The 14646-nt window shown below is 41.4% G+C and overlaps 1 protein-coding gene across 7 annotated transcripts in view; it reads left to right on the top strand.

Annotated features, from left to right (window-relative positions):
- LOC139366376 (LIM and calponin homology domains-containing protein 1-like) overlaps nt 1-14646 on the top strand; it is a 166252-nt gene that overhangs the window by 51278 nt on the left and 100328 nt on the right. For all 7 annotated transcript variants that reach the window (XM_071103799.1, XM_071103796.1, XM_071103801.1 and 4 more), the window contains exons 2-3: nt 5902-5972; nt 10034-10103. In XM_071103799.1, coding sequence (XP_070959900.1) covers nt 5902-5972; nt 10034-10103 — 141 coding nt within the window. The remainder of the gene's footprint in view (nt 1-5901; nt 5973-10033; nt 10104-14646) is intronic.

Here is a 14646-nt window from a genome sequence, read left to right as displayed (position 1 = left end):
TAGGATCTTATTTTGACTAGTATTGTCGTAGCAAAATAATCCTGCAGCAACAGGATTTGAATGTTTAGTCCATAATGTTGCTTGATCTGTGGTTAGGCTACTAGCTGGACAAAAGTATGCTCAATGGAAAAATTGAGTACTGTTAATATAACTGTTTTAGTGCGGGTTTTAAGTGAATTTAAGTAAATCACAAAGATCATCCGTATTTTCTGAGGCGCAGGACAATTATCAGCAACAAAAAAGTGATCAAATTAAGATCCCACATCTGTACGTGTACAGTTGAAGTCGGAAGTTTACATACACTTAGGTTGGAGTCATTAAAACTTTATTTTCAACCACTCCACAAATTTCTTGTCAACAAACTATAGTTTTGGCAAGTCGGTTAGGATATCTACTGTGTGCATGACACAAGTAATTTTTCCAACAATTGTTTACAGATTATTTAACTTATAATTCCAGTGGGTCAGAAGTTTACATACACTGAGTTGACTGTGCCTTTAAACAGCTTGGAAAATTCCAGAAAATTGTGTCACAGCTTTAGAAGCAAGTATATATATATATATATATATATATATATATATATATATATATATATATATATATATATATATATATATATATATATATATATATATATATATATATATATATAGCAAGTATATACACCATGGGACTACTCAGCCGTCATACGCTCAGGAAGGAGACGCGGTCTGTCTCCTAGAGATGAATGTACTTTGGTGCAAAAAGTGAAAATCAATCCCAGAATAACAGCAAAGGACCTTGTGAAGATGCTGGAGGAAACGGGTACAAAAGTATCTATATCCACAGTAAAACGAGTCCTATATCGACATAACCTGAAAGGCCGCTCAGCAAGGAAGAAGCCACTGCTCCAAAACCGCCATAAAAAAGCCAGACTACGGTGTGCAACTACACATGGGGACAAAGATCGTACTTTTTGGAGAAATGTCCTCTGGTCTGATGAAAAAAAATAGAATGGTTTGGCCATAATGACCATTGTTGTGTTTGGAGGAAAAAGGGGGAGTCTTGGAAGCCGAAGAACACCATCCCAACAGTGAAGCACGGGGGTGGCAGCATCATGTTGTGGGGGTGGTTTGCTGCAGGAGGGACTGGTGCACTTCACAAAATAGATGGCATCATGAGGAGGTAAACGTATGTGCATGTATTGAAGCAACATCTCAAGACATCAGTCAGGAAGTTAAAGCTTGGTCGCAAATGGGTCTTCCAAATGGACAATGACTCCAAGCATACTTCCAAAGTTGTGGCAAAATGGCTTAAGGACAACAAATTCAAGGTATTGTAGTGGCCATCACAAAGCCCTGTCCTCAATCCCATAGAAAGTTTGTGGGCAGAACTGAAAAGGCGTGTGTGAGCAAGGCCTGCAAACCTGACTCAGTTACACCAGCTCTGTCAGGAGGAATGGTCCAAAATTTACCCAACTTATTGTGGAAGGCTATCTCAAAGGTTTGACCCAAGATAAACAATTTAAAGGCAATGCTACCAAATACTAATTGAGTGTATGTAAACTTCTGACCCACTGGGAATGTGATGAAAGAAATAGAAGCTGAAATAAATAATTCTCTCTACTATTATTCTGACATTTCACATTCTTAAAATAAAGTGGTGACCCTAACTGACCTAAGACAGGGAATATTTACTAGGATTAAATGTCAGGAATGGTGAAAAACTGAGTTTAAATGTATTTGGCAAAGGTGTATGCAAACTTCCGACTTCAACTGTACATAACAACATACATTTTTGTCTTCTAATGCCTCTAATCAGTTTGGTTAATCCAAAAGTTGTGTTACTGAATATATATATATAATATCGTGGTAAAAATGGTTTTGCAGTACTGCAGTCAAAAAAACCTGGAGTTACCGGTTATTAATTTGCGACAGGTAGCCTTCCAGGGAAATGCTCCAGAGATTACTGTTGTCCCTCCGATGGTCTCATGTCACTGAGGATTTTGTCTAGAGAAGTTCGGATGTCTTGAGCACTGGATCTGAATTTGAACTTGCAGGCAGAATAGTATACCTTGTCTAGTTTGATAGAGGCCTCAGAGTCTATTTTGTTATGCAATTTTGTTTCTAATGGATTTTCTTTTGACATTGTATGACTAATAATATTGTAGATTGGATTAGCCAGGATGGAAAGCAAGCAATACCTCATGTTTCATTGCTCATTCCCTGTGCTTGGCTTGAACAACCAGACCAGACAGTTCTTCAGAAGCAACAAATAGTCACAAACTGCTTCTCCTTTGGGGGAACACATTTCCCAGGCTCCTCAGATCTAGGACACTTGAAGTCATCAAAGTAGAACAAGGCCTTTGTCGATTTACTCTTCAGAGTCCTTGGTTTTCCTGGCTCGGGATAAAGAGCAAAGCTTTTCTGTTGCTTCCTTTAAAAGTATGTCTATGCTGTTTTTCTCCAATGGAGCCTTCCTCCCAACGAGCATGAGAAAGTACTGGAACTGATACACTTGGATACGAAACCATGAGAATCGCTTCTGTTTGGTCATTAAAGGGGTCCATGGGGATGGGAAGTAAGAAAAACAATTATTGTTTGTGGAACAATGCGGCCAAGCATTTTGGACAACAAGCATTCCACCGGAGACAACAAAGGCAACACATTCCACAGTCTAATTGAGCCCCCTCAGATGACCCCGCTGTTTTGAAATCTGGGGTCCAGAAGTTACCAGAAATTTCACTGGGAATGGACACTGGCTGAGACCTTGGTCAGAATAACTCCCCATTACTTAGTTTCCGTCTATGTTTCCATCTAAATGAGAGGTAATTTGAGGAAATTTGTAAGATGGCTGCATTTATCGAATGAGACTAAAGGGTTTTAGTCTTTGAACTAGACTAAAGGGCCAAATGGACTTTGGGGTCAAACTCTCCTGGATGCTGGACCCCCGAGGCAATTTTTTTCAGGAAAATGTGTGTTTATTTCGATTGAACCTGTCAGTACAGTGTAGCTCCAGTCTATGGACCCTCCCTTGGTGTGCTAGGAACAAATTCACCTTTTACTGCTGTGGCTTCCTGATAAAATTTCCACAGGGGCTATATTAGCCAGGAGAGGCCTGTTAGAGATCAGGCCCCCTGGTTGTGCCAGCCTGAAGCCCCTATGATGAGGTAAGCCAGGGTGTGTTGGTCGGCCAAAGGCCTGGGCTTCCTTACCGGGTCTCTGTTCAGTTTAGGAAACACAGCTATCTGCTGATGCCCTCTAGGTCTTTGAGGTTACCGCATCAGATTAATCAGTGGACAGCCAGTTTGACATTATTCAAGCCTTGCAGACACTGACAATACCAACAATTTTAACTAAGAAATATATCAGGCGTTGCTGTATCATCATCCTCACTGCAGTGAAATATTCTCCTGTATTAAACAAATATAAGCTGATACTTTACTGTTGAATCTGAACTGGAAGAAACCGGTTCTCTCAAAATCACACTGTATAAATCTACATTGCACTGTATTGTTAAACACTGAAAACTATACAGCAATTGTAAATGAAATGCTCATGTGGACTATGTGCTTTTTGACAGTTTAGTGTTAGAATGTTTGGAGCTCACACAGTGACACAGACCTCCAATAGAATGTTGTCTCTCATCAGTTTTGTGTAGTCAATGGACAGACAATGCCTGGTCCACTATTCTTAGCCACTGCTGTGAATAGTATTAGTGAAAGGCCCCAATGTCAGCACACATACACAAGGCAGTTGGCCTTGTTTCCTTTCCACCAAACACATCAACATATTGGACTACTCACTGTCATTACAGCAGTCCATTTCTTTTTGTACGCCGTCCAAACAAGCCAAAGAACTGACAGAAATGCACACCCCGGCCAGCCAGTCGTTGTATATCCCGTATCTCCACACTTTTTCCACAGCTGTGCAAATAAATGTACCAGTCAGGGAATTTAATCCCGTACATTATTAGCTTCCAAAAATAACCATCCGAAGAGCTCCACTTTTTAAATCGCTATGTTTACTATGCGCCTCAAAACAAAAACATTAAAATTGGTCTTGCACTTCTAACCTGTGTGAAATGGATAGCTAGTTAGCGGTGCGCGCTAGTAGCGTTTCAATCGGTAACGTCACTTTCTCTGAGACCTAGAAGTAGCGATTCTGCAAGGGCTGTGGCTTTTGTGGAGCGATCGGTAACGATGCTTCATGGGAGGCAGTTGTTGTGTTCAGAGGGTCCCTGGTTCATGTCCAGGTTGCTTCAAGGAGAGAGACGGAAGCAAGACTGTTACACACTTACAACAGGGAGATTAGAGGTGATTTTTGAATGGAGGTTGTTTATTAAGTGCTGCTGATATTTAAGTAAGACGGTTGTAATTAGTTTGGGACTGTGTGTGTTTGCGCGTGTGTGTATGTTGTAAACAATGTTTTTGGCAGGATTTGTATCTGTGTGCCGACGTGTAAGGAGGATGTCCTTGTATACACATCATTCCAGGGTTCGGTTTCCCAATAGCGATGAAATTTAGGCCTATGAATGTGTTAACAATGTATCTTTCCTACAACGGCCGAAGATGTAACATCCATTTCCCAAAACACCGTGCAGAGAGAGCGGTCGCTAAGTGCGTTGTTGGAGCATGTTTCGATACTGATAGGATGGAAAGAATGCAGTCATCCCGGGTTTTCATTTGAAGCATATGTTTATACGTCGCTTGTTTGTATCAATTGCTAAGACATTGGAAATGTTGTATTTGCAGTCAACTTTGTTCTGAAGTTATTGGCAGTCACAGAGAGATGGATAAACCGAGTGATTCTATGTTTAGCGGAGATCTTCTGTGCACAAAGTGGGAGGGCAAAAAGCATTTCACGACGCACTTAGCTGTTCTACGAGTGGTCTGAGGCAGGCGTTAGATTACGAGCATTTTCAAGTGCCACCATAGTAACTATGGTTTTGGAAAACCGCTCTGAGATTTAACGATGCTCCTACGAAGGTACTAACAATGAACTTAGCCTTCAGATGCTTTTGGGAAACCGGGGCCGGGTCAACAGGTCAAGGTACTCTAACTTGCCTAGATTTCGATTGTGAGTTGTGTGCAGTCCATTCATTCTCCCAAGTGTTACTCAGCTTGAAATTGAGAGGAGCTTTTTTTAGATGCTCTTCTATGATTTTCAACCTGCTACTAGTCTGAAGTATAGACACATTGTCACCTTTTGGATGTACAAATGTACATTTGAACAAAACAGTCTAGCATATGCATCCACATGTCCTATTTCGAGCCTTAGACCACAGTGACACATTTAGACTTAGCCCAGTCATGCAAGCGCTACTGGACTACTACGAGAGAGAAATCCCCTGTGTCACGTCCAATTACAGGCCTGGAACAGCCCCAGAGAGCCATTTGGTGGGGATGATGGCAGCTTACGTCAAGCTTGTTAACATACAGCTTGTTAGTTATCCCTGTCAATGAGCGAGGGTGACTGGATAGCCTTTCTAGTTTCTTGTTCTTTTGCTCTGGAGTTTTTCTCTGGAGATTTACAGAGGACAAGTTTTGAAGCACCAGGAACAAAGGCTATTGTGTTTGAAGCCTGTTTCCCACAGAGGGATTTTGATGTACAGTAGTTGATGTACAGTAGCACAGTAGACATGTGAGTGTCAGTTCACTATACCTTCTCTTTAATCCTCTTCGGCCAGCCGTGCTTTTTCATATTGCTATTTAAGTAGCTAAATGTTAAATAATGTAGCATTTTATAGTTGTACATCTTCAACTGAGGAATAACTCATGTCTTTGAATTTAGAAAATACTGTTGTACACTGAGAAGGAGGACAAGGCATAGCTACTGCAGGACTACTGACTGACTAAAGTGCCTGTGAGGTTGAATAGGACCAAGGGAACTGACACCTTTGGTTTTCCTTTTTGATCGACAGGCGGTCACAGGCAGATGCTTCAATGACAAGGACTTCAGGGGAGGCCTGGAGAATGGGATCCTGCTGTGCGAGTAAGTGTTTTACAAAAAAAAATTAAAACCACCTTCAAGTTACAATCATGACATAAGCTGTACGTACCCTCAACTGTCTTCCTTTGCTGCTCGGCACAATAAGAGTTGCATTTATATGGCTGTTCTGAAACACGACGCAACGCGGAGTGCCTGGATACAGTCCTTAGCCGCGATATTTTGGCCATATACTAAAAACCTCAGAGGTGCCTTATTGCTGCTATAAACTGGTTACCAATGTAATTAGAGCAGTAAAAATAAATGTTTCGTCATACCCGTGGTCTACGGTCTATATACCACGTCTGCCAGCCAATCAGCATTCAGAGTTCGAACCACCCAGTTTATAATGTACAGTATAAGTAGCCTGACACACCAGTTAAGTACACTACAGGCGGTCGGTATGTGACCGATCGCCTTGATTCGGTCTTATGTAGCAACATTTGAAATTGTGTTTTTTTTTACAGTGGATAAAATCATAGACACAGAGCTACAAAATGGTATAACATATACTGCATTTGAGGAACAATGGGAAAGTAATTCTGCTTTGAAAGTTGATGAACCTTACTTTTGAGAAATGGCCTTTGAATGCTTTGGTACCTACTGGAGAGCTCTTCTTTGTCTACACCCATTCAGCATCATTCACACCCTCTTAAGCTTTAGCCCCCACCCAAACTCTGACCATTTTGCTCACCCTAGCAGAGCTGGTTAGGCTGTTTTCATGTTATCCAGAGTGTTGGTTAACTGTGCTGCTGGCAACAATTTAATTACATTTATTTGCCAACTTTTACTGACACCGACCATATTCAACGGGTGTTGAGCTTTCCTAAATTAATCAGTTATTCTGAGATCTGGTACACTCAGACGAGAGTGCTCTGAAATCGGAGTAGATGGCCAGACTGAATTTACAAACGCATTCGAAATAGTTACTTGCATAGTGGATAATTTTGTTAAGACATGTAGGTAGCTAGCTAGCTAAACAATGAACCATAATCCCAACTCATGATGTTACTACCCTGCATGAGTCTGCAGGTAGCTAACCTATCAGGTTCAATGGTAGCTAGCTGACATTAACTAGCCAAGCAAATGACTGAGATACGAATAATAAGATCATACACGTAACGTTAGCTTGCGAGTTAGCAAGCTAATGTTAGCTAGCTAACGGTACACTTTAACTTGAAATGAACTACTTTCTGTCAAAATTAGAAACGTGTCATATCTGAAAATGTAGGTTGCTAGAATATTTTACCCGTATACATCATAGATGGACGCGTCTCCTGTCACGGATGCCATGGTTGCCCTTAGTTTGAAAATGTAATTCGGAAACAGGTGTTTTCTCCATCTCCTTAGCTATCATACTTGAATATCATACTGATTTATGTAGTTTTACTACTCAATCCAAAAAAGCCGCATTAGACAGGATTACCTACACATATTGACCAGCTCAAATAGACAGAATGTGTACTATATGGCAAACCAATCCAAACTCATCTCTCAGCATGTCCAGCCCACTCATTATCTCAGCCAATCATGGCTAGCTGGAATGTTGCTGTTTTTTTCTGTGGCTAAACCTACTGGGCTCGTAATTTAACAATTTTATTCATATTTACGGATGGCATACAAGTTTGTTATTAAGGCACATGAAAGTTCACATGTTCAAGAAGGCATTTCTGTCCCAAAGAAAACGCATTTTGATTTTAAAAAAGTTCACTTTCAAACGGCTCTCCTGTGAAGTAGTGACCCGCAACATACGCCAAGTTTCCTGAAATGGGTCACTATGGCTACAGTGTTTGATTTGTTAGTCAGGCTAACTGTACATTACATGCACATTTTATAATATTGACTAGATATGTTTGCCATTTGATATATTCACAGTTCTGAGTGGCTTAACCAATCATTTATTCTCTATTGAAAAAGACTGTGGTCCAGGGTTCTTTAATCCCAATTAGATCTACTCTGATAAATTATTTAATATAGATACAGTAAATTAACAATTCAATAACTACAGTAAAGTACTCATTGAGTCTTCAACCCTTTTCCTGTAGCGTGTAAATTGCATGCATCCTCCCAACCATGTCAACTCAATTCTTCACATTGTGGGAACAACTGTGTTATGGCTAGAGTCTCCCTCCTTCCCTTCAGACATGTTCCTCATCCTGTGTTACGACTATAGTCCCCCTCCTTCCCTTCAGACATGTTCCTCATCCTGTGTTACGGCTATAGTCCCCCTCCTTCCCTTCAGACATGTTCCTCATCCTGTGTTATGGCTAGAGTCTCCCTTCTTCCCTTCTGAAATGTTCCTCATCCAGTGTTGCGACAATATTCTCCCTCCTTACACCTAACCCTTCCCCTATCACACCATCCACAGCCATCCATCTCAATCCAACTCAACCTCTCCACTCTCTTCCACTCAGCGTTTGAGATAGAATCACATTGCCTTCCAGGCATGTCATAACCACAGCGATTGTTATCACAAGATGGTTATGTCATGTTGGCTCTGGCTTTGATGAGGAACAAAGGGGGAACTATTGTAGTGCATTCCTCAACAACAGGACATAGTAACAGGTCTGGAATCAGATAGGGGGAACTCTTGTTGTACATTCCTCAGGTGAAACAGCAATAACAGGCCTAGGATTAGATAAGATCTCCTCAGGCTCTTTCTAAAAACCTTGCACCTTGGGAGGAAGTTGGAGAATGTCTCCTGTGGACCATGTGTGCTCTCAAAACAAAGGAAGGGCTGGACCACGAGGAAGTTATCTGTTTTGACTTTGACACCCTTACCTGCTTTTTTTTCATGTTTAGTTTTTGAGGAGGTTACCTTGAGTGGGGAGGGGGATGTACTTTAGTTAAGTGTTTTAAAGTTTCAGAACATCAAAATGGGGGGGTTTTGCCTCGTGACTTCCCATGTTTTTGACAGATTTTGTTTTTGACAGAAGTGCTTGTGTACAATAACATATTTTAGCTACAGTTATCTGCGTGTTAGTAATTTGTTGTGAACCATGACCTGACAACATTATCCCAACCACTCATGCCCACTTCCTCAGGAATAACTTGACTGGATACACTAAAGCCAGATACATCCTAACACACTGAGATAGTGTATGATCGTTCGTCACGTGTTTGTGTGACTGGGTGTGTATTTAAGTTTCTTAAGACCTGTCTGTCACTCTGACTGCAGTCCAAGGCCTGTCTGTGACTCTGACAGCAGTCCAAGGCCTGTCTGTGACTCTGACAGCAGTCCAAGGCCTGTCTGTGACTCTGACAGCAGTCCAAGGCCTGTCTGTGACTCTGACAGCAGTCCAAGGCCTGTCTGTGACTCTGACAGCAGTCCAAGGCTGCGGCTGTGTGCTCCACTGTGCTCCAACTTACCATGGGCCCCTTGAGGGCTGTGAGGACAGAGGTTTTTCCTCTTTGTCTGGTTCTGCCCTGTCATTATCACTATCCACTCCAACTGCTCTGAGACCTGTTCTAATATACAGAGGAGTGGGTAGCAGCATGTGTCCTTAAGTCCTTCCATCTGATTTAGAGCCAATGTCAACGCCAACCTCCCAAGACGGCCACATAGGACACACTCAGGGGGAGGGTCCGTTTTCTGATTCCTTCATTCATTTCTTTCTTTCTGTCGTCGTAGTCTGTCTGTTTGTTTATTTGTTCTGTCTGTCTCTCAATCTATCCCCCTCTCCCCTTCTCGATCTTCCTCCTACATGAAATGCATACGATTCCTAGCTCTTCAGAGCAACAGATGCTGGATAAGAGACATTGAAGTTCACCAACTCTGGACTTTCTGGTTATGATGATCATTCACATAGTTATCTAAGGAAGTTTAGGTCTATAGCCCTCCCTCTATCCATAAAACAAAATACTAAACTGCTTTCTGTCTAAATTATACTGTAAGTGTCTGATGGTATCTGCTGGGACTGTTTCCAACAATGCCTTTACAGATGTTATCCATTCATAGCTGAAGATATTGATGTTTTGTAGAGATATCTGATTGGATTTGAATCAGATGTTTGTGGTTTCATATTATTTTACATTCTCTCTCTCATCGCTCTCTTTCTCTCTCTCAGGTTGCTGAGCTCCATCAAACCTGGCTTGGTGAAGAAGATCAACAGATTACCCACTCCCATCGCTGGCCTGGTAAGTTCTCTCCTTCTGCCATCACTCCATTCCTCTCCCCCTCTATCTTCCTCTCCTTCCATTCTTCTCCTCCCTCTGATTCCTCTCATTCTGCCAGCTATTCCCCCCTTTCTCCCTCCATTTAGTTTCCCTATCCTCCCATTCCTGCATCCCTTCCTGCCTCCATCTCCCCCTTCCTTTCACTCTACCATCTATTCTCCCTTTCCCCCCGCCATTTGAATTCCCCTATCCTCCTATTCCTCTCCTCCCTCCCTCCACCTCTCCCTTCCTTTCACTCTACCATCTATTCCCCCTTTCCTCCTGCCATTTAATTCCCCTATCCTCCTATTCCTCTCCTCCCTCCCTCCACCTCTCCCTTCCTCTCACTCTACCTCTATTCCTTTCTGAATAATGTACAGTCTATTCTGCACTTTAAATTATTCACAGATAGACAGTACAAAGTCACTCCAACTCCCAAGCTATAAGAAGGCTCAACCTATGTCTGTCAAACAGCTGGGAACAATGGAAGGGTGTAAACCTCACAGTAGTATTCCATTGTGTGTGTCTGTGGGAACGTGTGTGTGTTCATGTGTGTGTGTTGCAGCAGGTCTTTCAAGATCTTGTGGAAATGCATCCAGCTCCTCATTACTGTTTTATGTATATAGAGTGATAGCAAAGGAGAGGAGAGGAAGGAAACATATTAGTTATTTGTTCCTTTAGTCCACTCAACCCCCCCCCCCCCCCCCCACTTCCTCTGCATTGTTTTGGCTTGGCTTGAGTCTGCTGGTTAGCCAGGCCCAGATGTACTGGGACAGCCCCGGGATCCGTTATTAGTGTAAAACGCTGCGAGACTGGCAGCGCTGTTTGACGAGACCCATGGTTATGCTACCTCTGCTCCACACTTTGGTCTTCAAATCGATCGCTACAGTAGCCCTTGTATATCTTGACTAGATTTGCTGCTATTATCTTGGTCCAATTTGTCTCTATTGTGAGATAGGAACAGGGTTAGGTAGGTGGCTTTCTAAATGTAATGTGTTACAGTTACTAGTTGCCTGTCCAAAATTTATATTCAGTAACACAACTTTTGGATTAACCAAACTGATTAGAGGCATTAGAAGACAAAAATGTATGTTGTTATGTACAGTTGAAGTCGGAAGTTTACATACACCTTAGCCAAATACATTTTAACTCTGTTTTTCACAATTCCTGACATTTAATCCTAGTAACAATTCCCTGTCTTAAGTCAGTTAGGGTCACCACTTTATTTTAAAGTGAAATGTCAGAATAATAGCAGAGAGAATTATTTATTTCAGCTTTTATTTCTTTCATCACATTCCCAGTGGGTCAGAAGTTTACATAAACTCAATTAGTATTTGGTAGCATTGCCTTTAAATTGTTTAACTTGGGTCAAACATATCAGGTAGCCTTCCACAAGCTTCCCACAATAAGTTGGGTACATTTTGGCCGATTCCTCCTGACAGAGCTGGTGTAACTGAGTCAGGTTTGTAGGCCTCCTTGCTCACACACGCTTTTTCAGTTCTGCCCACAAATGTTCTATAGGATTAAGATCAGGGATTTGTGATGGCCACTCCAATACCTTGACTTTGTTGTCCTTAAGCCATTTTGCCACAACTTTGGAAGTATGCTTGGAGTCATTGTCCATTTGGAAGACCCATTTGCGACCAAGCTTTAACTGCCTGACTGATGTCTTGACATGTTGCTTCAATATATGCACATCATTTTGCTCCATCATGATGCCATCTAATTTGTGAAATGCACCAGTCCTTCCTGCAGCAAAGCACCCCCACAACATGATTCTGCCACCCCCGTGCTTCACGGTTGGGATGGTGTTCTTCGGCTTGCAAGCCTCCCCCTTTTTCCTCCAAACATAACAATGGTCATTGGCCAAACAATTCTATTTTTGTTTCATCAGACCAGAGGACATTTCTCCAAAAAGTACGATCTTTGTCCCCATGTGCAAACCGTAGTCTGGCTTTTTTTATGGCGGTTGTGGAGCAGTGGCTTCTTCCTTGCTGAGCGGCCTTTCAGGTTATGTCGATATAGGACTCGTTTTACTGTGGATATAGTTTCCTCCAGCATCTTCACAGGGTCCTTTGCTTGATGTTCTGGGATTGATTTGCACTTTTCGCACCAAAATACGTTCATCTCGAGGAGTCGGAACACGTCTCCTTCCTGAGCGGTATGACGGCTGTGTGGTCCCATGGTGTTTAATACTTGCGTACTATTGTTTGTACAGATGAACGTGGTACCTTCAGGCTCTTGGAAAATGCTCCCAATGATGAACCAGACTTATGGAGGTCTACAATTGTTTTTCCGAGGTCTTGGCTGATTTATTTAGATTTTCCCATAATGTTAAGCAAAGAGGTACTGAGTTTGAAGGTAGGCCTTGAAATACATCCACAGGTACGCCTCCAATTGACTCAAATGATGTCAATTAGCCTATCAGAAGCTTCTAAAGCTGTGACATAATTTTCTGGAATTTTCCAAGCTGTTTAAAGGCACAGTCAACTCAATGTATGTAAACTTCTGACCCACTGGAATTGTGATACGGTGAATTATAAGTTAAATAATCTGTCTGTCTAAACAATTGTTGGAAAAATGACTTGTGTCATGCACGAAGTAGATGTCCTAACCGATTTGCCAAAACCTATAGTTTGTTCACAATAATTTTTTGGAGTGGTTGAAAAAAATATGTTTAATGACTCCAACCTAAGTGTATGTAAACTTCCGACTTGTATGTTACCAATTGAACGACATCTATTGCAGGATAAATCAATGTTAAAGTTTACATAACTGGCCATATATGGATGTTAAATTTTACTTTATGGGTTGGTTGTGTAGGCTTCTTCTAACCCATCGCTTTCTACTACATATAATTTCTGATTTAAATTTGATCTTTACATTAATATATATATAATTTATAAGTCCAAAAATGGATGTAGCAACTATAGATTGCCCCTTTAAGTTTATCAAAAGCTTTAATTAATTCAATTCAACCATTATTGGGTTCAAATACACATTTAGATTTCTGAACAGCCATCCACAACAACCACAATCCGAGAGCAGCGGTGTGATTCACATCACTGCGCTCTATACAGTGGGGAGAACAAGTATTTGATACACTGCCGATTTTGCAGGTTTTCCTACTTACAAAGCATGTCATTTTTATCATAGGTACAATTCAATTGTGAGAGACGGAATCTAAAACAAAAATCCAGAAAATCACATTGTATGATTTTTAAGTATTTCATTTGCATTTTATTGCATGACATACGTATTTGATACATCAGAAAAGCAGAACTTAGTATCAAATACTTGTTCTCCCCACTGTAGATATCAATAATAAGTGATATCCGTTTCGCCGTAGACTACACCACTACTCTCATCCTTACCTCCAAGCTATTATTCAAGTTGTATAATCTTTGGATGCCGACAGCAGTCGCACCATTGGAAGACATAGCTTGGACTGTAGCCTACAAAAGCCTATTCCTGCTCTTTTCCCTCGATCCATCAAACACATTTGGTGTGTCATCATAGCAAGCTCTGATTTAAACATGCACCTTTTTTTAATGTTCCTTTGAATGTCATTGAGTTTACAGAGAAGTTTTTTTTCGCAAAAATCCTTTCTGAATTTAAAAGTAATCCTTGAAGTAATCCTCTAGTTTTTCAAAAGTATCTGTAATCTGATTACAATATTTTTGCTGGTAACGTAACGGATTACAGTTAATGTTTTTTTGTAATCACTTACATGTAATCAGTTTCTCTCCAACTCTGGATAGGAATAATGAGTAGCATTCAATGGCTAACTTGCCTTCAGTGTGAAGTTGCCCGAAAGTACAGATCTAGGATAAATTTACTGTTAAATGCAAACCTGACCCAAGACCAGCGTCTGGGCGCCACTTCAACCTAATCTTCTAACTTAATGTGTCGGGGCTCCCGAGTGGCGCAGCAGTCTAAGGCACTGCATCTCAGTGCTAGAGGCATCACTACAGACACCCTGGTTTGAATCCAGTCTGTATCACAACTGGCCATGATTGGGAGTCCCATAGGGTGGTGCACAATTGGCCCAGCGTCACCCGGGTTTGGCCGGTGTAGGCCATCATTGTAAATAAGAATTTGTTCTTAACTGAATTGTCTAGTTAAATAAAGGTTAAATAAAAATAATATTAAAAAAAATATATATATATATTATCACAATTGCCCTGTGTCTTCTTTGACTCTGCTCATGGTTTGAAGACCAAAGGGTAATGAAACGAGTACAGAAGGGATGGAGGAGAGGAGATGAACAATGGCTGGATAAGAAAGAAAGCGAGAGACAAACATATGCAGAAAAGAAAGGATGAAAGAGAGGAGAACTCAACAGCTGGATGATGGAGGGAGAGAGAGGGGGAGCTAGAACCCAAAATTCAAAAGTGGCAGGCTTCAGTTGAACTGTTTTGAAGGAAGTTTGGTTTGGCCTGGCTTCTCTCTCCCTACTCTCTTATCTAACGGCGTCTCTAATCGCCGCCAACGAGCCTCCTCTGGCTGTTAAGGAACACCAGCA

The sequence above is a fragment of the Oncorhynchus clarkii genome, chromosome 14, assembly GCF_045791955.1.
Source record: "Oncorhynchus clarkii lewisi isolate Uvic-CL-2024 chromosome 14, UVic_Ocla_1.0, whole genome shotgun sequence".
Classification (NCBI taxonomy): domain Eukaryota; kingdom Metazoa; phylum Chordata; class Actinopteri; order Salmoniformes; family Salmonidae; genus Oncorhynchus; species Oncorhynchus clarkii.
This window is presented reverse-complemented; position numbering and strand designations above follow the sequence as displayed.